Here is a 24,293-nt window from a genome sequence, read left to right as displayed (position 1 = left end):
TTTGCCAGGCTAACAGTATAAAAAGCTCTCACTCTCTCTCTAAAATGAAACACATTAAGGCAGATTTTCTCCTGGTGGTATTCACACTGTATCTTTCTTATATAACTGCACACTAAACACTACTGAAGCACAATGGCAGCTTCTAGGTCTGCCACTTCTCAGCATCTGTTCTGTCAGTGCCACACATACTCTACCCACCCTTCTGTTTGTCCCATCAGAATATGGATGCAAAATCCCCACTGAAATGCAGGAAACAGTCTCCCCAGTTACAGTGAATTCTTCTGCCCCACATCCAGTAGCATACACTGTAGGTATCCTAAGTGCCATTCAAACAATGAGCTCTCAGCTGTAGTTCCCATCAACAGCCTACTGAATGACCACCTCAAATCATGCTCTAGCAGATGGGAGATTTGGGGGGAAGAAAACAGAGGATAACAACAGACTTTTAAAGTTTCAGCAAAACAACATGGCTCGTCACTAAGCACAGCTTACAGCTATGCATATAAAGCCTCAAACTGATCTCCTGCTCATCTCAGACTCTGTTACCTGTTCAAGTAAAAATGTGTCAGAAGGCAAATCATTGCAGGTTTGAGGCAGCCCTCTGTTAACCCTTTTAACCATTTAAACTTTAATAACACTTTTAAAATTTCCAACTATGTAATGATGCATTTTGTACTGAGGCAGCTAGGTTTCAAATCAGAAGAATTCCACGTGTATTTAAGCACAGTGCTCCTCTCAACAGAAAATATAACACAGATTGAACTACACCAGCTCTGAATAAATTCTAGCTTAGAATACTAAGTTCTAGTTTGAAGAGAAACAATTATGCAGGAAAGTAATGGTCAGAAAATAGGTACTGGTATACGATTTTTGAATTATACAGTACATTAGGAGCTTTCTGCATGGAGCACTTCTCACCAACAAGGTCCATTAAAAAATCTGTAAGACAAAAACATCCGAAATCCTAACAAGAGCCAACCATGACCCGTGATGAGGGAAAGCTGGCGAATGCAAAGCAACAGCAATAAACAGTGGACTGGTATTCCTGTGAACAATCTCATTATTCCAGAAGAGCTGTTCCTTCAGAAGGTTTAGACAGCTAGCAATATATCTGATTCAAAAAACATGAGACATCAGAGTTAAGACAACAATTTATTACATACTATTTTCATCATATAAGTTCCCTCTTCTATATGGTAAGATTTACAAAATAATGGAAACATTTTCTTCCACTTTCCACTTCTACAGTAAGAAGTTTAGAACTTATGATTGCTTTCCATATAATGGAAAACTTGATAAACTCTCAGTCTTTTGGTGAAACAAACAGAAGATGCACTGATTTGTTGCTTGGGATGCAATAGGAAGCACTTCATTGCTACTTATTTGGTAAAATAATCAACAGCTACATTCTCCTTCATCTTCAATGACATATTTTCAAAACCACCTAGGACTGTTCCATTGTAGCCTGATCCTTGGCAGTCAGAACAAGCTCTGTAAGGGCTGAAAAGCTTTTTATGTTGCTTGTTTCCACTCCCATTTTTCGTATCTATAAAGAAACAAAAGAAACACTGATTTCCTTTGAAGCAACGGAAGTTCATGTTCTTAAAATGTATGCTTTCCCAGTTGTTTTATCTGACATTAATGCACAGAACCCAACTCACGCTCCTAGCTACAAACCTGCCAAATGGTATTTGCTATTAACAATTTCCACACCTCCACCTAAATCACATTCCTTTCTGTTAAGCTTCAGAAATGAGAAAAGCATCAGCTTACACCAAGGCTGCCTGTTAGAGAGCTTCCACAGCTCCTGCTCATAAACAAGATGAGCTGCCAAGCAGTTGGCATCAATGACCTACACTTAGAAGTTCATATCTACATATTACATATAGAATAATGACTGCAAATCAGTACGTTTGTGTAGTTTGACACAGCTACTACACACATCCTGGACTATTTTCTTCCACTTGTTTTTACTTTGTTAATTAAGGTTTCATATTTGGCTTTGAAAAGAGCTTACTATTACATAACACAACAAATAAGAGATCCTCAAAGTTCTTGGATGTAAACCGTTGACCACATATTAAGGCAAGGCTTGAAATACCCAGAGAGAAGGCAAAGAAAAACCTTGAAGGCATTAAGTCATTTCTATCAGACCTCATCTATCCACTTAGTATTTCTTTCAGCTTTGAGTAAAAGCTAACTAAAGTTTCAAGTTCAAAAAACAAAGCTGAACTTTCCTCCTGTATCTCACTCCCTTCCCAAAACCTGTAACAGCAGCAAACAAATGCTTTCTCTTTTAACTTACTTGCTCTCCAAAATACTCAACATCTAGAGCCAGCTGCAGTCGGATTTTATCATCATCACTCATACCACCATTTGTACCGACAGGGTTCAAAGCTGCGGTTTTTCTGGCCTGCTTCAACCTTTTTAGGCTCTCTTCCATTTTCTTAACGGAACTTAAGACATCTGAAACAGTTTCATAATACCTAGAAGAAGGAAAAATAATGAGAAGAAAAAGTTTACTTCTACAGAAAAACCCACTTTCTGGGCAGAACGCTCTGTATGGCTCTCTTACTTCTGTGTGCTTTCAGAGAGGGCACCTTCCAACCACTGATGGATCATGGGCTGCTTCAGTACATTTCTGTATTCATTCTGCAGTCTGTAGAAGGGCTTAAGAGCACTGTCAACATAAGATGAAGCTTTAGTTGGCACTTCCTGGGAGATGACAGGGAAAGAAGGTGGGAAAAAGAACCTGTAATTTATCTACTGAAAAGATGGGCACCAATTACAGCCTGTATGTAAAATGTTAAGTGTACATGTAAGCCAAGAAGTAGAAACCTTACACATGACCATAGGTTCATAAGGTTGGAAAGGACCTACAAGATCATCTAGTCCAACCATCCTCCTATCACTATCCCTACCCAACTACTAAATCAAATCCCTGAAACCTGAGACCTAAGATGTCTTCATACGCAGGAAAGACACTATGACAAAATCATTCAGTAGTGTTATTCTATGGAACTTACTATGGAACAACATCCAAAAATGACCAAAGCTTTTGTGGATGCAGGTGCCAACCAGCTACTCGTATTGTAAGGGCACTTCCTACTCACACCAACTTCACGGAAAGCTGAACAGGCTAAGTACAAACCACCTACTTTTGTTAAAATAGCTACTATCTTGTATTATACTTCATTAAATTGAAATGTTGCTCCTTCTATTCTTATACCACCCTATTAGCTCAACATACTTTCAGGAATGCTTTTGGGACAGCTCTAATATCTATCCCTTCACCACCTTCTTCTTAGCCAGTCCTGGATGCAGAATGCTTCACCTCCCCAGGGCTGCTCCATCCAAGAGCTTGGACAAGAATCATGCATTGCAAAGAAACCAAACACACAGGGTACATACACACCTGAAACATCTGTTACTCATGTTTTCTTACACTGTCATTTTCTTACATGAGACCAAACTAGCCACAGTAACAACTGTGCAGTCTGGCAAAAACAAAATCACAGTAACAAAACTGATCTGATCGGGAGTTTTGGTAACATATTTAATAATTAGCCTTTACTAGTTTCTCATCAAAACAGATTTCTTTTGGCCATTCTCATTTGTTCCTTCTGTGCAAGGGAGGGAGCACACTGGGAGAAAGTTTCTTGACACAGGAGTCAGAAGGGTCTCCTCCTGCCCCTTACTCCAAAAAGAAGCCTGCAGCTCAGGAACAGTTCATCTTCTGATACACGATACCAGAGCAGCGAAACATTCTTACTAATCCTTTTTTTGTTTGTCAAATAGTTCTACTTCTTGTCTTTCCTTCATCACAAGCCTGTGTCCTCACTGTTGCTGCCCCACCCACAGCCTCCTTTCAGGTAGTTGTAGAGAGCTGTTGGTACTCAGGAAGGCATTTCACCTCATCTCCCTTGGAATCCCCCTTGTTTTCTAAGGGTAAACAGTAATGACTAAATAAACAGTTCTGTTGACTGTTAAATAGATATGGAATATATCATAAATGTACTGCTCACTTAGCATTCTTAACACAGACTCTCCTGAGATCTATTTTTAAACCTGCCATCAGCACTGACCTTATTGGTTCTCCTATATAATCTTGGAATTTCCAGGGCACTCTTCAGGTATGTGAAAGAAGAGTCAGTGAGATCCTGGATAATCCTGTTATTCAACATAGGAATGCAGGCTGATAAAGAAGTCTTTGAGTCTTCCAAGGCTCCTATTGAAGTAAAAATACTAAAGTTTAAGATGAGCTACCCTGCCCAATCACAATAGAAATCAACATCAGTCCCATCTCACCATCCTAGGTGGCTGCTCCTGGTGTCAAACACAGGACAGTTAATAAATACAGATATTCTAGCCATTTATAAAGCATCTCTACTAATATCAGTCATTCTTCAGATAGAAAAATGGATACACAGAGGAAAAAAAAAAAGTAAAGAGACTCTCCAGGTTCACATTTCTTTATAGCATTATCAATGCTTGAGTCAAAATGCTCAGACCTAAAAAGGAAACGGGTTGTAAATTTCTTTCCCACAGTACCTAACTTCTCTAGGGAATAACTGGGCCATGCCTAATGCACACCTGCAATTGCCAGGAGACCATCTATGAGTTGCAGATGTCCACTGGCACCTACCTCTCTACAGACATGGAAATCTATCCATAATATTGTAGTTTCAACTGAATAATGCACACCATCTCCTTTATTGTTCTCTGTTTTCCTTTCTGCTAGAATTTAAAGATTTGATATTGATCTTTCAGACTGAGGTTCCTCAGTTTCTGAAGAACCATCCCAATCACTAGACAATACCAAGTTATTTCCCAAGAAACGACTTCAGACTCATTGAATTTTAATCAAACGTTTTCTAGACTTCACAATACCATTTAAGGCAGTTTTTATTTCTCAGAATCACAGGACAGCTCAGGTCAGAAACAAGGCACCATTACATAAACAAAAAACACTTATTTTCAAGTTTTTTCAACAAAACTGTGTATAAGAGCTGATTCTGTTTGGTTAGCAGAGGGATTTGGGAAAAGAAGGGAAAGACTGAATTCAGTCTTTCACATTTACCTTCGATACAAGACAAATTCTTGAAGCCAACCATCTCAAGTTTTGGTTTAATCATTTCTAAGATGTCAGGAATCTGAAGAAGAAGCATAAGACAGACATGGACTCATAATAAACATATTTAAATAGCTCTTCATATACTCTGAAAGTTAGCAGCATATCAAAAGACACTTCTGGTCTTCTCTGCTTTCTTATTGCAGAGAATATACTATAAGGTTTAACTACCTGAAGTGGTTTCTCTGCAACTTGTAACCCCAACTAGGTAAAGAATAGACCCTTTAATTCAGGTGATATTTTTGTGATCAGACTACTCCAGTTTCAGCATTTAAGATAAAAACAAACAAACAAAAAAATAAAAGATCTATGTTTGTTTACTTGTTTTTGAACTGACAGGATCCCAAACAACACTGGCACACAGAGTAAACAAAGACTTCTGTAAAAAGACATGAGCACCAACCCTTTCCTGGAGTTTGTCCAGATCTGCAGCAACATACACCAACTGAGTACTGGATACAGAAGGCAAAGGCTGGCTTTCTGGAGAAGATCCATTCCCTTGGTCCTCACCAGGGTTGAGATTCACAGAAGTTTCCTTTCTACCAGCTGGCATTAGTTTTTTGCTTTCTTTTGTATTCTCACTGGAAATGGGCCTTACAGAAACCTGAAAAGTCAAACTGAGATGTGAATCCTAGTAACGGCAGCTGAAGATGCATATATAGAGACAACACATAAAGGATTCCTATGTTTTTTAACACTTTTCATGAGACAGCTAAGCTGAAAGAACTGTACTATCCACCAGACTCAAGAGAAGGAGTATGGCCTTCAAACAACTAAGGGGAAGGTATAGAGAAAATGGAAACATACTTCTTTATTCTATCACTGTTATCTTCAGAGAAAAGAATTTGGACGAGTGCAACAAAGGTAACTGTACCAAATATGAGGATGTATTTCATTGTGAGGGTGGTCAGTCATTGGAAACAGGCTCCTAAAGAGGCTGTGAAGTCTCCACCTTCGAACATTCAAAACTCAACAAGGTTTTCATAACCTTACCTACACTGGCCCTGTTTTGAGCAGGAATTTGGACCATGTGATTTCCAAATATCCCTTTTAACCTGTTATTCCCCAATATCATGCTGTCATTCTGTGACACATGGAATAGGGGAAAACATATGGCTTGGAGAGGATGCAGAGGAGCAAAGGACAACATTTTCTGCTCAGAAGTTGGAGTTACAATATTGGGATAGTTGACCACGATATTTTGAGCTTTGCAGCCTGAACACAGAACAACTGATCCAGTTTAACTCACTGCCTGTTTTTTTTTTCCCCTCAAGGTTGCTTTCCACCTACCTCAGTTTCACAACTTAATTCACTGTATCAATATGGAAACACAGTAACAGAACAAAACAATAAGATTATTACAACTCCTGTCAGTAGCAGAGGCAGTCTTAAGCATATCTGGAACTACTGCCTTGGCAACCAGCAGACAAGAACATCGGGGCAGTAACAACATTCTATGCCAATGATGTGTTTTGCAGTCTGTTTTCATAAAACAAACTCACTAATTTGAGTGTTCTTATTAAGCATTTTTAAATTCAGAAGTAGGACTTACAAAAAAAAAAGTATGCAACTTCCTTTCAAGATGTCTCTTACTGATGGACATATTTATCAGAACTGGAACTATGTTGTTCTCTTACCTCATTAATGAACACAGAGTAACGTGCCAAAATTTGCAGACTAAGTTTCCAGAGACGGTGTGCTAACAATGGTAAAAACATCTGATCCGACCAGCACTTTGAAAGACTCATCCAGACCATGTGTGTAGCCAAAAGACAATACGAGCTGCCCTCTAAAAAGGATCAGGCAACAAAGGTTAAGGTCCTAAACACACTCTCGAAAGATGTAACATTAGTGATGTTAATAAATTCATTATCCAGTATTTAACAAAAAAAATATCCCTAAGAGACACAACCACAAAGACAGAAAAGAGGATTTATTAAACACGGACTAAAACAAACTCTGAATATGCTAGCTCCTCATTCCTTCCTTAAGAATGCTGACTAATGGCAGGCATACTTTGCACGGCCGTGTGCAATAGCAAAACTGTATTAGCACTAAAGCATTGTTCCTTTCACAGTTAAGTCCAAGGAACATGCTAGAAATATGTACTGAAAACAGTGGGAATATCCATATTGAAACCAAATACTTATAAAGCAGTTTATGCACTAACCATTTTTCCCCTTGGAAGGTAATGTGACTGAAAGACCAGATGAAGTGCCTCTATACCAATGCATCGGTGGGAAATTAGCAGGAGCTAGACACTGTGGTGCAATTGCAGAACTATGATCTTACTGCTATTATGGAAATATGGTGGGATGATTTTCATAACTGGAATACTGAGGGCTTTTCAGAAGGGACAGACAAGGTAGCAGGGGTGGGGGGAGCTGCCCTCTATGTTAAAAGTGGTAGACTGTGAGGAGCTCCCTCTGAGAAACAGTCAGGAACAGGTTGAGACTTAACATGTGGGTTAAGATTAGAGACTGGACTAATAAAGGACAACTGGTCATCAGGGCCTGCTACAGGGCACTTAATCAAGGGGAGCTGTTGAGGAGGTCTTCAGCTGCAAGAGGTATCACACTTGCAGGCTTTCATCTGGATGGGGTATTTCACTCAGGTATCTGCTGGGAAAATATAACACAGTGAGCTGTAAGTGATCCAGGAGACTCCTGGAGCCCATCAGTGATAACCTTCTGGTTCAGATGCTGGACAGATGATCAGAGGTGAAGTGTTGCTGGACCTGGTGCTCACCAACAGGGAAGACAACGTTAAACAGGTTAAGATCAGAGACAGCCTGGGCTGTAGCAAGCATACACTGATCAATTTAGTGATCACAAAGAACGCGGGCCTGGCAAAGAGTGGAGTCAGGATCCTGAACTTCAGGAGAGTGAACTTTGGTCAGTTTAAGGAATTGCTGAATGAGATATCCTGGGAAGCCATCCTTAGAAACAAAACAGTGGAACAAAGCTGGCTACTCTTTAAGGATGCCCTTCTGAAAGGTCTCCATCCCTCAGAATATGGAAGGCAGGGGAAGTAGGAAATCAGAATGCTGCTCAAGCTGAGGGAAAAGTAGGGCAAGTACAGGCTGCGAAAACAAGGATGTGTGACCTAGGAAGAATCCAGGGATGCACTGTAGACATGCAGAAATGGGATTAGGAAAGCCAAGGCACAGATGGAACTGAACTTGTCAAGAAATCTTAAAAACAAGAAGAGATTCTACAGGTACTTACGTCAGAAGAAACAGGCCAAAGAGAGCATACCTCCTCTGATAAATGGGAAAGGAGAACTGGCTACAACAGACATGGAAACGACATATGTACTCAATGAGTTCTTCGTCTCAGTCTTCACTGGCAGCCAGCATCCTCTTATTTCTCATGTCCCTGAACCACTTTGTGGGAACTGGGGGTGCAAGCTCCCCCCACACTGCAAGAGCAGAGCAAGTCTGAGACCATCCCACAAGACCAAATGTATATACATTGGTCTATGGGGTCGGATGACATGCAGCCTAAGATTCTAAGGGAGCTGGCTGATGTGGCTCTTGAGACACTCTCCACCATATTTGAAAAGTCCTGGTTGTTGGGTGAAGTCCCCAGTGATAGGAGAAAGGGAAACATCATTCCCATTTGAAAGAAAAGAGACAAAGAAGGAACCAGGGAACTACAGGCCAGTGAGCTTCACCTCTATGCCTGGAAAGACCATGGAAAAATCCTCCTGGAAGACATGTTAAGGCACAAGAGGGCCAAACTTGTGATCCAAGACAGCCAGCAGGGCTTCACCAAGGGAAGGTCGTGCCTTCAATGATGGAGTGAAGCATCAGTGGACCAAATATTCCCTATAGAAACATAGTCTACTGTTAAATCAGTTCATTAAAAAACAGCACTCGTGAATCCTAAGGATGCAAGTCAGTAAATGATGAAGAGGCAATGATCACTACTTCTTAAAATACAGCTTTCATGATAACAGGGAAATTATTAATTTTTGCAAAGTTTACCTGGTGCTTCCTCTAGGGAATCTGAAAGTGCAGCTTCTAAGGCTCCTGCTATTTCTCTAAATCTGAAAGACAGGAAAGGTTCGATTATAAATAAATCATTTCTTAAACTGACACCTCAATACTTTTCAAACTTCAATCTCTATGCCATTGGCGTACACACTAACAGAGTAAGCATTTATTATTTATAACCTGGCTTACACTGAGGAAAATAAGACCGACAACAAACACTTGAAAGACAACATTTGATTTTATATAGGCAGATTTAAAACCTCACATTACAAAAAACCATATAAATTAGTATTAAGTGAACGTATTATCTCATTCTTAAGCTGGCCTTCAGGTATGTCACGTGACACTGGGAGCCTTTAGCTTTCTATGTGTTTGTTAATGGACAGTGGCACAAGGTTTTGCAAACAACTCTGTAACTGATAAAAATCAATAGTTCCCACAGGATACCCTACTCCCCCCCCCTTTTTTTTTGCCTTTTTTTTTCCCCATGAAGTTCAACAGCAAATAAGACAACATTTCCCTTGGGTAAAAATCAAATAAGCCTCATGCAAATGCATTCATTAATAACATTTTTATACCTAGCGTTGAAACAAAATTGTATTTTGAACTCTTCAGAAGGCTTTTTCATGTTTCCTCCTTGCTTTTTCATTCACCACAGTAATCTCTACCGCTACCAAACTTTCTAATTATGAACCTGCAAGGCTCATTTTAAAACTTCTCAACTATCAGGGACCTGCCCAGCTTTTCCTGTTCCAGCTGCTGATGTACTAGATGCATATTTGAAGTAATTTAAGAAGCAATCTGTGATTGACACATCACAGAGGAAGAGACCCACAAGAGATGGTCCATCTTGGAGAAGAGAAGGCTCCTGGGAGATCTCACTGTAGCCTTACAATACTTGAAGGGAGCGTATAAACACAAGGGGGAATGACTGCTTACACAGGTTGATGGTGACAGAACAAGGGGGAAATGGTTTTAAACTAAAATGGGAGATGTAGATTAGATTCAGAGGGTGGTGGTGCACTGGAACAGGTTGCCCAGAGAAGATGTGGATGCCCCATCCCTGGAGACATTCAAGGCCAGGCTGCATGTGGCTCTGGGCAGCCTGCTCTAGTGGTTGGTGATCCTGCCCAAGGCAGGGGGTTGGAATGAGATGATCTGTGAGGTCCTTCTCAACCCACAGGCCATTCTATGATTCTATGATCTCATTCAGTTGCTCCCAACTGTTAGCATATGTTCTGAAGTTTTTGTGAAATGGCTTCACATCCTCATTCCTGCCTCCACAACACTTTCACTGACAAAACAGCATGTTCAGTTCTTACAGTGAAATGAATTAGAGATCTGAATCACATTTTTCTTTTTTTTATTTTCCTGAAGTTATGCAGCTTTTGCTGAATATTTCTTACATGGGGAAAAAAATCCCCAGAGTGAACTTACTACAGTTCCATTATCTGTAGAGCTGACATAACTGAAAGAAATAGCAAACAAAAGAGTTGCTGAGACTGCTTGAGTCAGCACTGCTACAGAAGAAATGCCTCTATGCCCATCTATTCCTTGCAGACTCCTCTGTACAGATTTTAGCAAGGGCTCTTTGTTCTGGGCAATTTCTGGAACTGAAAAAAACTACCAATCTTAACCATACATGTAATAATGGAAGAGCACCCTTCAATACAAATCCTGTGTGACTTGAGGATAGTTACATACGTAGTTACAGAAATAGCCTCCCTGCTATGAATATGTTTCATTATTTTCACAGTTATGTACTAAAGGACTCACTGGCAACTCCAGAAGTTATCAGATCATAAAAAACATATAGGAATGATACGATGAAAGACAAAGCAACTCCTGTTATTCCACTCATTTACTGAAATTAAGGTAATCTTAAAGGAGAATTACTATTTTTTTCCTTTCCATCAGCCAGAACTCAGAATATCAGATTGTTATTTTCTTTGGAAAGAAAATGCTGAAGCTTCATTTCAATGTTTAGGACAGCAGTATCAAAGCTTGACCAAGTGGTCACCTGTTAGAAAAGCCGTGCTTACAAAAGGGCAGATTCACAGACCCACTAATGATACCTGTCTTTCATTAAGAAGTTTCTAATTGCTGTAGTTCTACAGACACGGTCTGCACAGTCAGCACCACTACTGTAGTGAGTGCTCCTGCCCTTCCCCTTGGGCCAGCATCAATATTTGTACAGTTAAGTGGTTTGGAAACATTGACTGGAGTTGGAAGTCAGCCTTTTTTTGCCCAAGGTAACAGTTCTTCATGCTAGTTCACTACACAGAACAGTTGTGTAAATGGAAAGAAAAAGTAAAAAAAAAGGAAGATGTCAGAAGAAGCCAAGACCATCATTTTACAAAATGCAGCACAACACTAACAAACATGCTCCCATCCCCCATATTCCTGTCACTGATCCTGAATTAGCTCCAGCCCTTGTAAGATTCTCAGATGGAACTTTTCAGCAGCATCATAGATTTACAAGCCATATAAATGTGGCTATGGCTGTACCATAATTATCATTTATGGAGACACACAATAAGGAAAGCCACCATGGTGATCCAGGTTAAAAATAAACCTCATTTTCTTACCTTTCCTTTTTGCAAATTATTCCCTTTTCTGCCACCATCTATTTCTCCCACTTTATCTTGTAAAAAAGACGATAATTTCAGTGATCCAGCATGTAGGTTAGCCCCATAAACAGTTGTGGTGGAACAAATAAATGAGCAGCAGAATGGGAAATGATGGCACGAAAATCTTGTGACTGGTTTTGCCAGCACAGGAAACATTATCAAACCACGTTTCAAGTAGAGTGCAGGACAAGAGGCTACAGCACAGCATAGACAACACAGTTAGGCTAGCATGTTCAAAACCACAAGGCAGCATATTAAAAACTTCATTAATATTGTTTAACTGTAAACAAAAACAATCATAAAATCAAGCATTCATCCTCACTGTGTGTATGCAAACTAAAAGACGCATGGTACAGAGGTCTGAAGAAGGAAACTGTTAGCTGCCTCTGCTTATCATCTGATTCCCAACTAACAGTGCTGCATTACCCTCAAGACAATGAGATCTACTCCTGTAACAAACAACACAAGGACTCTCAGAAGACTTTTCAACATTTGCAACCTCCTCTAGGGAACCTGCTTTAGCTGGTGGGCTGGACTTGATGACCTCCAGAGGTCCCTTCCAACCTCTATTCAGTGATTCTGTGACTACTGACAAAGAGAGATTAACATACTGCACATAAGTTGTAGCAATTCTGTGAGACAGAAAAAAGAGGTCAAAAACACAGACAGATAAGGAAAAGCTCTTCATTGTCAGTCCTTTATTCTAAGGATAAAGACTTCTTCCCTCACAGCAATTACTTTGCACCAACCACTTAACATACAGCTTAGCTCCAGGGACACTGGAAAAACAGAACTTGAAACAAGATTTCCAAGTCTTACCTAGATCTGTTCACGAAAGCATCATGAACAACTTATCAAATTCAGTGTAATGACAACAGAGTACAGCCAACTAACGTGCAGAGTATGATTTTGCTCAAGTGTGGGAAGATATATAGGACAATCACTTGGCTTAGTAATTATACTTTCCTAGTATGACTTCTGCTATGATTTGCTGACAAATTAAACTTTGTAACACAATGAGATGTGACCTTGAGGTCTTTTTGCTGTAACAACTCTACCTTTGAAACAATCAACAGGTGCTTACCAACCTTATTTGAAAATAAACAGGCAAATTCCATTTGTTGTTAAAGCTGTGGTAGGAGGGATGAGATCTCAATCGTTTCACACTGGCCTGTGAGCCACACTGCCGTTCAAATTTCCGTACAAAATCCATACTGGAAGTGTACTTCTGCAGGAAGAGAATGAGCATTCTGATCACTGCCAGTGCCCCATTAAGCAATGAAAGTCACAATCCCCTCCAGGCTGCCAAGTTCAAGCAGTGGTTGGACAATGCTCTCAGACATAGGGCTTGAACTTGGGGTAGAGCTGTGTGGAGCCAGGAGCTGGACTCCACGATCCTTGTGGGTCCTTTCTGATGTGCAGCACTGCTCAGCAGCAACTGAAGCATCAGTCTGTTATCAACATAATTCCCATCCTAAACCCCAAACACAGCACCATACCAGGCACCAAACTGAAACCACGACACTGACAAACCTGAAGAGAGAATTAATTACTATGAAAAATGAAGTGCTGTGGGATAGTCTTCTCTTCCAAGCCACGCACAACATAAAAGCAGCAGGAAAAAAACCAAAAAACTAGAGAACGACTCATTCAATGCTTACAGGTGTCACAGAAACAACCAACGGAAAATAAGCCACAAAATTAATTACCTCATGAAACACATCTGGGTTTCCTGGGTTAAAAAGCGATGGCAGTTTTTCTTCTAAACCACGTACTATTTCTGGCCACACTGAGTTCACTAAGAAATCGTATCCAGGAACAATATCCGCTTTCTCACTGAAATAAAAATGAAATGATTCCACGGTTGGATTTTCCCACTAGGCTTCTATTTAGAGGTAAGGACAACTAAAAAGACATGCACTGCATTAGACAAAATGTAATTACTATTATTATTACTTTTTTTAAGCATAGGAATGCTGATTCTTCCTGTTCTTCCTTCCAGGTTTGGATGATCCCAATGACCTCAACAAACTGCAAGTAGTTTTGTAACTCTGAAAGCTTTGTAAAATTTTATCAGTTACATATTTTGAAAGCGTGCCTGGAAAGCAACTACTTTTCAGCTGAAAACCCCTACCCCTTACTCCTGTATTTTCAATATTTAAACAGCTTCAAACTTGAAAGAAATACCAAATATGTGTAAAGTGCCTAACACAATGGAAACAAAGAATTCTTTTTTATATGTGTTCCAAGCTGTATTTATACACAATAAAGTGCTTCCAAGCAGAAGATTAAAAGCCACTCTCATTAGGAAAATGTATTAATTGAGAGCAGAAGAGATAGAAGCATTTCTTTCCATTTCAGTATACCAAAGTCAAAACCTTCTATTACAACAAATATAGGTAAAAACTTGCTGAAAGACTAGACGTATTGAAGCATTTTCACAACTTCAGAGCAAAAGATGACCAAAAAATAATTCTGCAGTCCATATGGGATGCGTTTGCAGTTCTGCTAATTACAGCATTCCACTGTATTAACCAGCCTGCAAACAGATGGGAAAGTGGATACAATTCAGTAGACATAAAACATTTAAACTTCAGAAAAGGCAATTTAATTGCATAACAAATTAAGCTCTTTTCAAGACAACAATGAAAGTACTATAGAAATCAATTAAAGATGTTATGTAATAAATCTGTCAAATCACTGGGGATCATTCCCACTTTTTTGATGTATGCTAACAACCCAGAAACTTTTGAACTTGTGTTTTCTAATAGCTTTATGACACCTCTGCCCTTGGATGAAACATCAAATCACATTTCCTTGAGTCAAAAAAAAAAAAAACCCAAGGTATGTGGCACATTGGATTATGAACAGTACTCAACTCTACTACTAAAACGCAGGATTTTCTTTGCCTCCTGTGAAGGTTTGGACCCCAGATCAAGAAAATTTGTTCACTGTTTGAAAAACACACACAAGAGACAGATCAAAATTGAATATGAATCCCCAGGAAAGGCCACGTAAGCTATTTGTGCATGGAACGTCACATAAGGTATTTCAAAAATATATTATCTTTGTGGTAACTTCAGAGCAACTGAAAGAAACCCCAAACTTTTACCTTGAGATAGCTCCCCCTGTAACTTCACGCAAGAGACGGCAGTGATGAGGAACAAACTCCAGCAGTTTATTGTACATGGCCTGAAGGCCATTAGGATGAGCTTGAACGTACTGTTCCACAATCACCTGTCAGGAAGAACTCAGTGTTAAATATCAGAAAAGCAAGTATGAAATACATTAATATAAGATTCAGCTGACAATTCACCCAAAACTCCCAACACCAGGTCCAAAAATACGGCAATATTCAGTACATTGCTTCCCCAGTTTCCAAGCAGGACACACAAGCTTGAGGGAAAGACAACTGTTCCCCACTGCAGCAGTTGCTACAGTCCTAGAAAGCATTATTCTTTCACTGGGAAAGGTAAATAATTCCACATTTTGGCTGCTGCAGGAATTACTGAGTGTAAAAAAATAAATAGTAATTTATTTCCCCTTTCTTGATTCCAAGTTACACAGACTAACTTGCCTGACTGGAAACACTAAGTGGCAAACAGCCTCTAAATAAAAGAAGGAAACAAATACCTTAAGTTCTCCTGCATTTATGTGTAGAAAGACACACTAGCCTAATAAAAGGCAAGTATTACTGCCTAATGCTACACATTCAATACTTTTAGGAATAATGTTCACATTTTTTTAATGGGTCTTAATAGAAATGTTAACTTCGTAAAATGAGCATAAAATACCAGTAGAAAAAGTTTTAAGTATCCTGAAAATAGAAAAATAAGAGTGCCTTGCATCATCCCATGCCTCTCACTTAGAGGTCTGTGAAGCAATGTTTAATAACGTTCTCATTTCAATTTTGAGAGTAATGGTAATAAAGGAAAATCTGGACAGCAAAGGGAAAGATACAATAGTGTATAACTCGGGACTCAAAGCCACTGAGAAGTCCTGTCTCTTATAGAAGTAATTATGAGGGAAAGGAGATCTAGTCTGTTTTCCATTAGCATACACCAATTTGAGCAACTGCAATTACCGAGGCAGCACTCAGACTTGATGGCCTTTCCACCCCACAGATACAATAGTGAAAGCTCAGAATCAAACACAATCACAGAATAGTTTGGGTTGCGAGGGACCTGTAAGATCTTCTGGTTCCAACCCCCTGTTGTAGGCAGTAATGTCTCCCTCTTGACCAGGTTGCTCAAAGTCCCATCCAGCCTGGCCTTGAAGGCCTCCATGGAGGGGGCATCCACAGCCTCTCTGGGCAACCTGTTCCAGTGTCTCATCACCCTCACAGTAAAGAATTTCTTCCTAATATCTAGTCTAAATCTGCTCTCTTCAGTTTATAAGTACTTCCCCTTGCTCTGTCACCACATGCCCTTACAAAAAGTCCCTCCTTGGCTTTCCTGTACAAAACCATAATTAACACTGCTGAGCAGTTCACAACACTTGTTTAATAGAACTTTATAGCCCTAGGCCAGCATAACTTTTTCTATAAGGCCAGTGAATTTAAGGGTTTTATGAAATATCCTGATAACCTAGTGAAAACCAGGGAAACTACCTATAACAGGGCAGTTAGTTAGCATTAGAACTTACACTGTAAAATGAAACAGATTCACATCTATCTCAGTAGGGAAAAAAATAGCTGCCTAAAATGACACATCATTATCACCTGACCTGGACATAACTGCCAACACACTGATGAAAAATTTCTTAGTATCTACTGCCACTCCGCTCATATAAGAGTCAATGCTTCCCAAACAAAGCCTTGATTTTGCTCCTACTTTTGTCCTGGTACAGATGGGACCGCAGATATTGCTTCTTCACACAATGGGAAGAAAAGGACATTGCACTAAGAACTATTCTTGCTGCATTTGCCTGGTACAGAGCCAACTGATGAGAAAGGCTCACCCCAGCTCTGATCCAACACACTCTGGTCCAGAGTAAACTGTATTTTACTACAGTCATTTGCTTAAAGTTTATTAGGATTTCTCCCCTGCCCCAAGAAAAACATAGATAAGGAGAAGAATCTCAAATGGATGTAACCAAAATTGGTGATAGGTGAATTTCACCACCTTTTTTCCTTAAGCAATAAAATAAAACCATCCAGGGGTCAGATCCCTTGCTCACTTCACAACAGCACTTCAAAGCTGCTAATTGAAGCTGGAAAAATAAGTATGCTTGCAAGCTAGTTCATTTTCCTAGGATTCTTGATTTTCTCTTACCTCATCTATGTAAGGTTTTACAAGCACTTGACCAACTAATGCCTCTGCATCTCGTGTTTTGTCAATTGTCGCGTAAGTGCGAAGACAGTGACGTATTATGTCAACATTTGAAGTCTGCAGTCCTTCCAAGAGCAGTCCTTCCAGAGACTGCTGCAACATAGCTGTTATTCCAGCTATACGCTGTGAAGAGAAACAAAATACAGTAGTTAAAAAAGCTTTCCAATCACTGCTAATGTAAACTCCACCAGAAATACTTGATTCAGCTTTCAATTTTTATTTGAAAGGCACATGAGTTCTGATAAATGTTATCAAAAATTAACACAAGCTTACTTGTTTACTGACAATATAACAAATACTGTGTTAAATAATAAGTTAAATTAAAAGGCAATTATTTTCTTTTATATTTTGAAAGAGACACCGTAACTTATCTAAGGTACTCATTATAGTGAAGAAATAAGTCAATGATTATTCCTTGCTCAACTGAACCACTGTGTGTGATAATACATAAAAGTTTTTCAGTATGTTACCTCAGTAACAACTGCAGCATTCATCCCTCTGTCAAAATATAAAGCTATGGTGTGTTCCAGCACTACTTCCCAAATAATTGCAAATCAAAGACATTGAATTATACTGGCAACAAAGGTATATTCCTTCTGGCTTCTGCTAAACAGCTGCTTCAGTCAGTGTATATCCTCCAGTTCAGTGTATATTCTAATCATTTTTCCTCATCTGCAACATTTCTTCTATTAGATCCAACTCATTGCTACATTAGCTGCAGATACACTGTTGGCCCAAGATGGTCCCTTGCAGTTCCATACTGGGAGCTAATTCAATAATACATTAAATTAATCACAGCTGAACTACCAATTTAACAAGTCAAATTTTCTCTCTAGCATTTTAGATGCTATATTACACACATCCATCTTATACTGATTTTTCACATGACCACAGAACGTGCTCCAAATATACAAAGCCAGTACCCCAAACTGTTGACTAGCCACAGAAACCACTGTCTATCTGATGACAACTAAAACAGTGGTACATCCCAAATTTTTCATCACAAGTCCAAAAAATAAAATAAAATAAAAAACACCATACAGGCTATGAAGAGATTACCCAAACAAAACTGGGACATCAACAAAAAGTACAGAAGTCCTGGTAAACAATATTAAGGAAGCTACACAACAAAGGTTCTCCCACCATAAGTACTATTCTGCTGCTCACATCTAGTCCTGCTGTTATCTGTATTTCATAGTTCAGTAGCCAGAACAGTCTTGTGAACAGTCCATGAATCAACAAGGTAGCACTGATGTCTTCATATAAAACAAGCTCATACTGCCAGTAATAACACGTAATAGTATGAAGCTGTAATGATGAAGCACCTCACCAGCTCAAAAGCCATCAAGAATGACAGCTTCCATGCTGATCTGTTTGAAGCATTACCTCAACTCATACTATCTATTTCTTAAGCACCAGTCTTCATTCCTTCTCAAATGAAAGATTCAGGAAAAAAACCAAACAGTATTTCATCTTTTACACTAGATAGTTGCTATAAACAGGCTATCAAGGAAATTACCCTACCAGCCAGGATACCAACAGTTAGGCACCAAATATCAGTGAAAGACAAACTTGTCAAGTCAGCCACTCTAAGGCACATTCAATTTATATTCTGGTCTGTACACTGTAGCTAACAAAAACAATATACATCTCTGGAACTATGTTTTGCTATTAATAAGCAGACAAACTGCAAGATGTATTAGGCTAACAGAAGTGCCTGCCATATTTCCCACTATTATTCTAAGTAATTTATCCTAAGTTAGCAAACAAAACACAAGCTCTCAGAAGAAATAACACTTCACCACAGCCAAAAAAAAATGGCCTCTTGAAGCTGACCTTCTCCTCCGAGTCTTCCAATTTTATCATTTTAGTTTGATCATGCAAATGTTAAGATGGCTATTATGCAATACTCACTGGTCTCACTTTGTCCAGAAGGGGCATTCCTTTGCTTTGTACTGCATGAAATTGTAGTTGATTAAATTCTGTGGCAATTCTCTCTAAAACCTGTCCAGTTAGAAGCGGGCTGGAAAAGAGAATGAGAAAATGACCATGCACAGATCCTCTCATACCAACTCACTTCCATCTGCATCTGTTCCCTCCTTCAATTTTTGTGATTTAACATAAATATTTGAAATTCAGTACTGCTGAAATCACACAATAAAAACACAGACCATAAGAATTGTTTGGGGCCCACAAGGATATAAAATGTGCAAGCAGAACCTGCCCAGAAATATGAATAATTTTTTTATATGGTGATGCTGCTTGCTGTCACAGAAGTCAGTCTTGCAGAGCTCAAAGACTGCAACAAGTGCTCCTCACCATTCAATTTCCCAATTTCCTCCCTCTGTCCTACAGTAAAACTAATGACAGCTATCTCTAGAGATACCATCTTTCTTGGATCTACGTGGCACCAATCACATTCAAACAGGTTCATGAAATTGTCTTTTACCTCTGCCTTTAAGTAAAACTTGCTATACTTGACTGGGATGCAAGCACCCAGATGGTACATCAGTTACAAAACTAACAAAAAGACATCTTTCACTGATCCAGGATAGAGGGAAAGAACACTTTCCACTAAGTCGTTAAAAATGAAAACCTCGCAGCCTGTTCAAAACTTCTCACAGTCCAATCTTCTCAGAACTTTTCAGAAGTACTACTCACCTGTCACTGATGGTCAAGGCTCACCTGGAACTCCACACAGGAGGGATCTCCAACAAGACATCCCTCCACAGTGGTGGTCAGCCCTTAAATGAGGTCTGGGAGAGGTGGAGTCAGACTCCATCCCTTCCAGTCACACAGGTACATTGCCTTCCCCTGTGCTCCTGTGGCTGACTCAGTGCTCGCCTCAGGGGATCCATCAGTGGTTCAGGCCATGATTCAACAGTTCCCATACAACATACTTTACTATTTGTAAATTTACCTACAACACCACCATAAAATTCAGTTAGTCCCATCAATTAAGCAAGCACTTTTTCTTATTTATTTTTTACCTGTTTCCTTCTAATGTGGATAACTCGTTAGTGCCTTGGGAATGCAGAATTTTCTCAATTTTCTCAACTGACTGAATAACATGAATAAGCCTCAGGACACAGACCTGTAAGCAAAGAAAGACTTTTACTGTCTGACCCCAATCCCATTACAATACCTCTGCAGATATTTTGGATGTGTTTTTTTCTAATTATTATTTTTTAATTCTCCCCATGCTGTTAAGATCTATGCCATCTTAATATTTAAATCACGTATCATATGATCCTATAAAATCCCAGTGTTTGCCACAGCTGTAGAACAGCTGTCCTTACCCCTGAATTTTTCCAAGTCAAGCAAAACGTCAAATGTTATTTTTCCCCCGTACAAAAATTAAGCTGTTGTGTTTCAATTACTTTCATAATACACAAGTTTATAGACTACTGTCAGCAAAAGTAAGAGCAACTGTAATTAAAATAAGCCAATCGAGCCAACAAACTAAAGATTTACCATCAAGAAAACTTGATAAAAATGAAGTCAGTCAATCAAAACCTCTCATTTTAATAAAAGAGAAATTCTGCACTGTATACATCCACACGACCTACATCTTTGTAAATTCAGTTTTCTTGGGATTAATGTCAGAATTTGCCCTAATGAGCATATCTTCAAAGTAATATCTTATCTATTGTACCTTCTTTTTTCTGATATCTTCTTGTTTGGACAGACGATCATCTATTGCTTGAATTCCTTCACTTACACATGACCTAAGACTCTATGAGAGAAAAAAAGTCAGTATGAAAAGCTGACTTAGTATTATGAAGATGTTTAAAAAACTTAAAAAATCTAAACTTTAATAACACAGAATAGGAAACAGATTGCCTACTCTCAAAGTAAAAAAGGCAGAAATAGTTCCAATACTTTGTACAGATTTATCCTGCAAGAGTACATTCATTTATTATTTAAGGAATCCATCATCTCTTGACTGAAAGGCACTACAGAAAATGTTAAGTTCACAGCAAGTTCTAGAAAATACATCTCCCCTATTACCCACCTAAGAATATGATTTTTAAAGATTATAATTATAATAATTTAAAACGTTTATGTATCATACAAAAGCGAACACAAGTTATAAGACTTTTTTGAGTATACCATAACTTCTTCTCTTAACTGTCCCAAGGGTACAGAAAGCTGGTTGAGGGCCTTGTCCATGCCAACCTAAAGAAATTACCATAAAAACATTTATAACTCATTTGGTAACTTAATTGGTGAATTACTGACTATTACTTTAGAGACACTGAAGGAAACACGTTCTCTAATAGTATCTAGTTTTAAGTGCAGTGCAAACATATGTTACTTTAAATGCAAACATAAAGATGTCAAGTTGTTTTTGTTACATAAAGACAAAAATGAAAGAGAAATCACAACCCATAGCAGCTTTCCTTACACTAGAAAAAGATAAATATCAATGTTTGAACCTGTAAGATGTAAATTGAGATAAAAGAGTAGGAGAAACAGCACTTTAGCATGAAAGGGACTAAAATTCTCAGTAAAATGAGTTGGAATTTCAGAAGTTGGACAGTAAGTCTGAAGATTCCTAAAGGATACTTCAGAGTGACCTTGTTTGAAAGTTTACTACCGAATCTTAATGACTTCATTGCCTTCAATTTTTCAAGCGTTGGCAGATAAAAACAGAAAGTGTCTGCCTTGAGTAGATTTTCCTAAGGAGTTAGACAACGGAAGTGCATTCTAAAACATTTATGATAGGTTGATCCTTTATTCCAGATTAATTCTCCAGGAAATGGCCTTTTGCCTTCTCTCTCTGCAAGGAGTCACTGTTTAACACAACACAAAATACAAGCCATATGCTTTTCACATGAAAAATAAGAAGCACGTTACAATGGACGAATCGCGAGCACGACAGTAACACTTACTAGGTTCGTTGAGAGATTAACGAAGTCCGCATAGTCCTTATTTATGAGCTCTACCATGGCCGTTTTAAGGAGTTTATAATAGAGCTCCAGATCCTCTCTGAGCTCCTCCAACTGCACACGCTTCCTACACTCGGATACAAAGTGATCGACGTCAAAATCCGGCTGGAAACGAAACAGGAAAGGGAGAACGCTGGAAGGAGGAGCGCAAACCAAGCACGCACGTACCCCATCCCGTCACCAGGATCACCCCTCGGCGGCACGCACCGCTTCCCCGGGGGGCCTCGGCCGGACACCGAGGCTGCAGCCCGCCCCGCTCGCCCACTCACCTTCATGAACTCATCCTTATCGAAGCAGAGGTTCTCGGGACCCCGCGGCAGGTTCATCTTCTCAGTCTCCAACGCCGTGCCGCGGCTAGGGGCAGCCACCCTGCCCCGTTCTGCAGGCCCAACGCGGCACCAGGAACCAGCTGCAGCGAAACTCCTCCTCCGCCCCGCGGCCCGGACGGGGCGGGCCCGGCGTGCGGCGGGAGAGGGGCGGCACCGCCCGCCGCCATAGCAGCGCCACCTGCAGCGCTCCGAGCGGCACTGCGGGAAGCGGCGGGCGGCTCAAAATGGCGCGGCCGGGGGGAGGGGTGTGAGGCGCGCTTGGAGCTGGCTATGTGTTCCTGGCTACCAGAAACAGAGCGTAATTCACCTCCTCCATTCTGCTGCCTTCCTGCAAACGTCTTCTTTCCTTTAAATTCTTTCATTTGTGGTTTCTTACGTGTTAATAAAGATTAATTTGGCTCTAAAAATATGCCCTGCTGTGGCATCCTTCTGTATGCTGCCTCAGAATGGAAGAACAAACCACCTCCTTCTTCACACAGATGCTTCGCCTTCTACCTACGTTTAACCTAAGACAAATGCTGCTCTAAAAAGACCTACTCATTTGTGCTTTTGCTTACAAAGTTCTTTGAGAAAAAAAAATAAAGAGTATGCTTCCACTTGAATTTGTTTGTTGTTGGACTGTTTACATCCTTCAAATTTGTTTTGTATAATATGTATTTCTAAAAGAACCACAGTGTCTGTGGAATGCATTCATTTGCCAGTGGAAACTGAAATATAACGTTTGGTAAGTTAACAGTAAAACCTGAACTAAGCAGCCACCTTCATCTGGTGCAGCCATGCATGAACCGGAGCATCCTCATGATTCAGCAGACCAAACCAAGAAGAGAAACGAGCCATTTCATAGAACTGTAGGAATCATAGAATGGCTTGGGTTGGAAGGGACCTCAAGGGTCAAGTTCAGCTCTCCTTTCACAAGCAGGGTTGCCAGCCAATAGATCAAGTACTAGATCAGGTTGCCTAGGGCCCCAACCAACCTGGCCTTAAACACCTCTGGAGACAAGGCATCCACAACTCTTGGCAACCTCTTCTAGCATCTCACCACTCTCTCAGTAAACAACTTCCCCCTTAATCTGTCTTCCATTATTTTTGTACTAGAATTTTTTATTTCATTACTACTATAAGCCTTTCATCCTTTCCCAATTCTTATCACTCATTCCGAGATTTCTAGGCCTAGCAAATTATACAGTTTTTAACTGTACATCATCATACTTTTTGAGACATGAAGACGTGACACTTAATATACTTATTTATGAAAGCTGTAATCACTATTTAATCTGCAGATTTTGTGTAACATGATTAATGAACTCGTTGAATGAATGAAGAGGGAGCATCTGAAAGTCTGTCTCACCATTATTGCTATTACCTGAATAGGGGTGTTGTAGGGGCCAGAGAGTAGAACAGTTACTTTTAGCTTTTGTGTAGGCACTGAATTTTGAAGATTCCAGTGCCCCTTTCTTATTGTCAAATAATGAATGCTGTGAAGGATGCATAATGTTCATAAGTTCATAAGTTCATAAGTTCATAAGGTTGGAAAGGACCTATAAGATCATCTAGTCCAACCATCCTCCTATCACTATCTCTACCCAACTACTAAATTAATGATATGACAATTCATGCTTAGTATAATTGTATCATCATTTTCTTGAAGGCTGCCAGTAACTAGTCCACTATCTTGGAAACACTTTCATTCCAATATACATTAGGTAAGCTGGGAAAGAAAGCATCTGCTTTTACCTCCCACCACAGTCTAAGACTTATCACTGTTTCTATTATTTTAAAAAGCTGAAGGCATCGCATGCAATTTCTGATAAAGGAGAAAAGTGTGACAGTGTGCATCATGCAGGGTCAGAGATACTACAATTAATTTGTGGTAGACGCTCCAGGTACAAAAATCCTTCAGGAAATGCAGATACTATTTGACAAA

General features: G+C 39.6%; 1 protein-coding gene across 1 annotated transcript; it reads right to left on the bottom strand.

The window, feature by feature from the left end:
• Window positions 1-1,139: 1,139 nt before the first annotated feature.
• COG2 (component of oligomeric golgi complex 2) lies at window positions 1,140-22,444 on the bottom strand. Its single transcript, XM_065730545.1, has 18 exons — window positions 22,310-22,444; window positions 21,984-22,145; window positions 21,202-21,267; window positions 20,744-20,824; window positions 20,079-20,182; window positions 19,003-19,111; window positions 17,032-17,211; window positions 14,871-14,995; window positions 13,468-13,594; window positions 12,847-12,986; window positions 9,120-9,181; window positions 6,769-6,920; window positions 5,535-5,735; window positions 5,081-5,153; window positions 4,086-4,228; window positions 2,576-2,715; window positions 2,306-2,486; window positions 1,140-1,546 (listed from the first exon to the last, which is right to left on the bottom strand). Exons 1-18 carry the CDS (start codon window positions 22,364-22,366, stop codon window positions 1,445-1,447), a joined length of 2,205 nt encoding a protein of 734 aa, XP_065586617.1. The 5' UTR covers window positions 22,367-22,444; the 3' UTR covers window positions 1,140-1,444.
• Between the last annotated feature and the right edge of the window lie 1,849 nt (window positions 22,445-24,293).

This window comes from Cyrtonyx montezumae, unplaced genomic scaffold (genome assembly GCF_038088225.1).
Source record: "Cyrtonyx montezumae isolate F1298 unplaced genomic scaffold, pur_monq_1.0 scaffold_0, whole genome shotgun sequence".
Taxonomy (NCBI): domain Eukaryota; kingdom Metazoa; phylum Chordata; class Aves; order Galliformes; family Odontophoridae; genus Cyrtonyx; species Cyrtonyx montezumae.
The sequence above is the reverse complement of the archived record's forward strand: the minus strand, read 5'-3'. Positions and strand labels throughout refer to the sequence as shown.

Bases quoted from the DNA above. Each gene is read 5' to 3' on its own strand.
- COG2 (XM_065730545.1), bottom strand. From the start codon at position 22,366: ATGAACCTGCCGCGGGGTCCCGAGAACCTCTGCTTCGATAAGGATGAG. The intron at 17,212-19,002 runs GTGAGTATTGCA...TTCTCTTCACAG, and splicing joins TTCTGGACAAAGTGAGACCA to CGTATAGCTGGAATAACAGC. The intron at 14,996-17,031 runs GTAAGAGAAAAT...TCTTCCTGACAG, and splicing joins TAAAACCTTACATAGATGAG to GTGATTGTGGAACAGTACGT.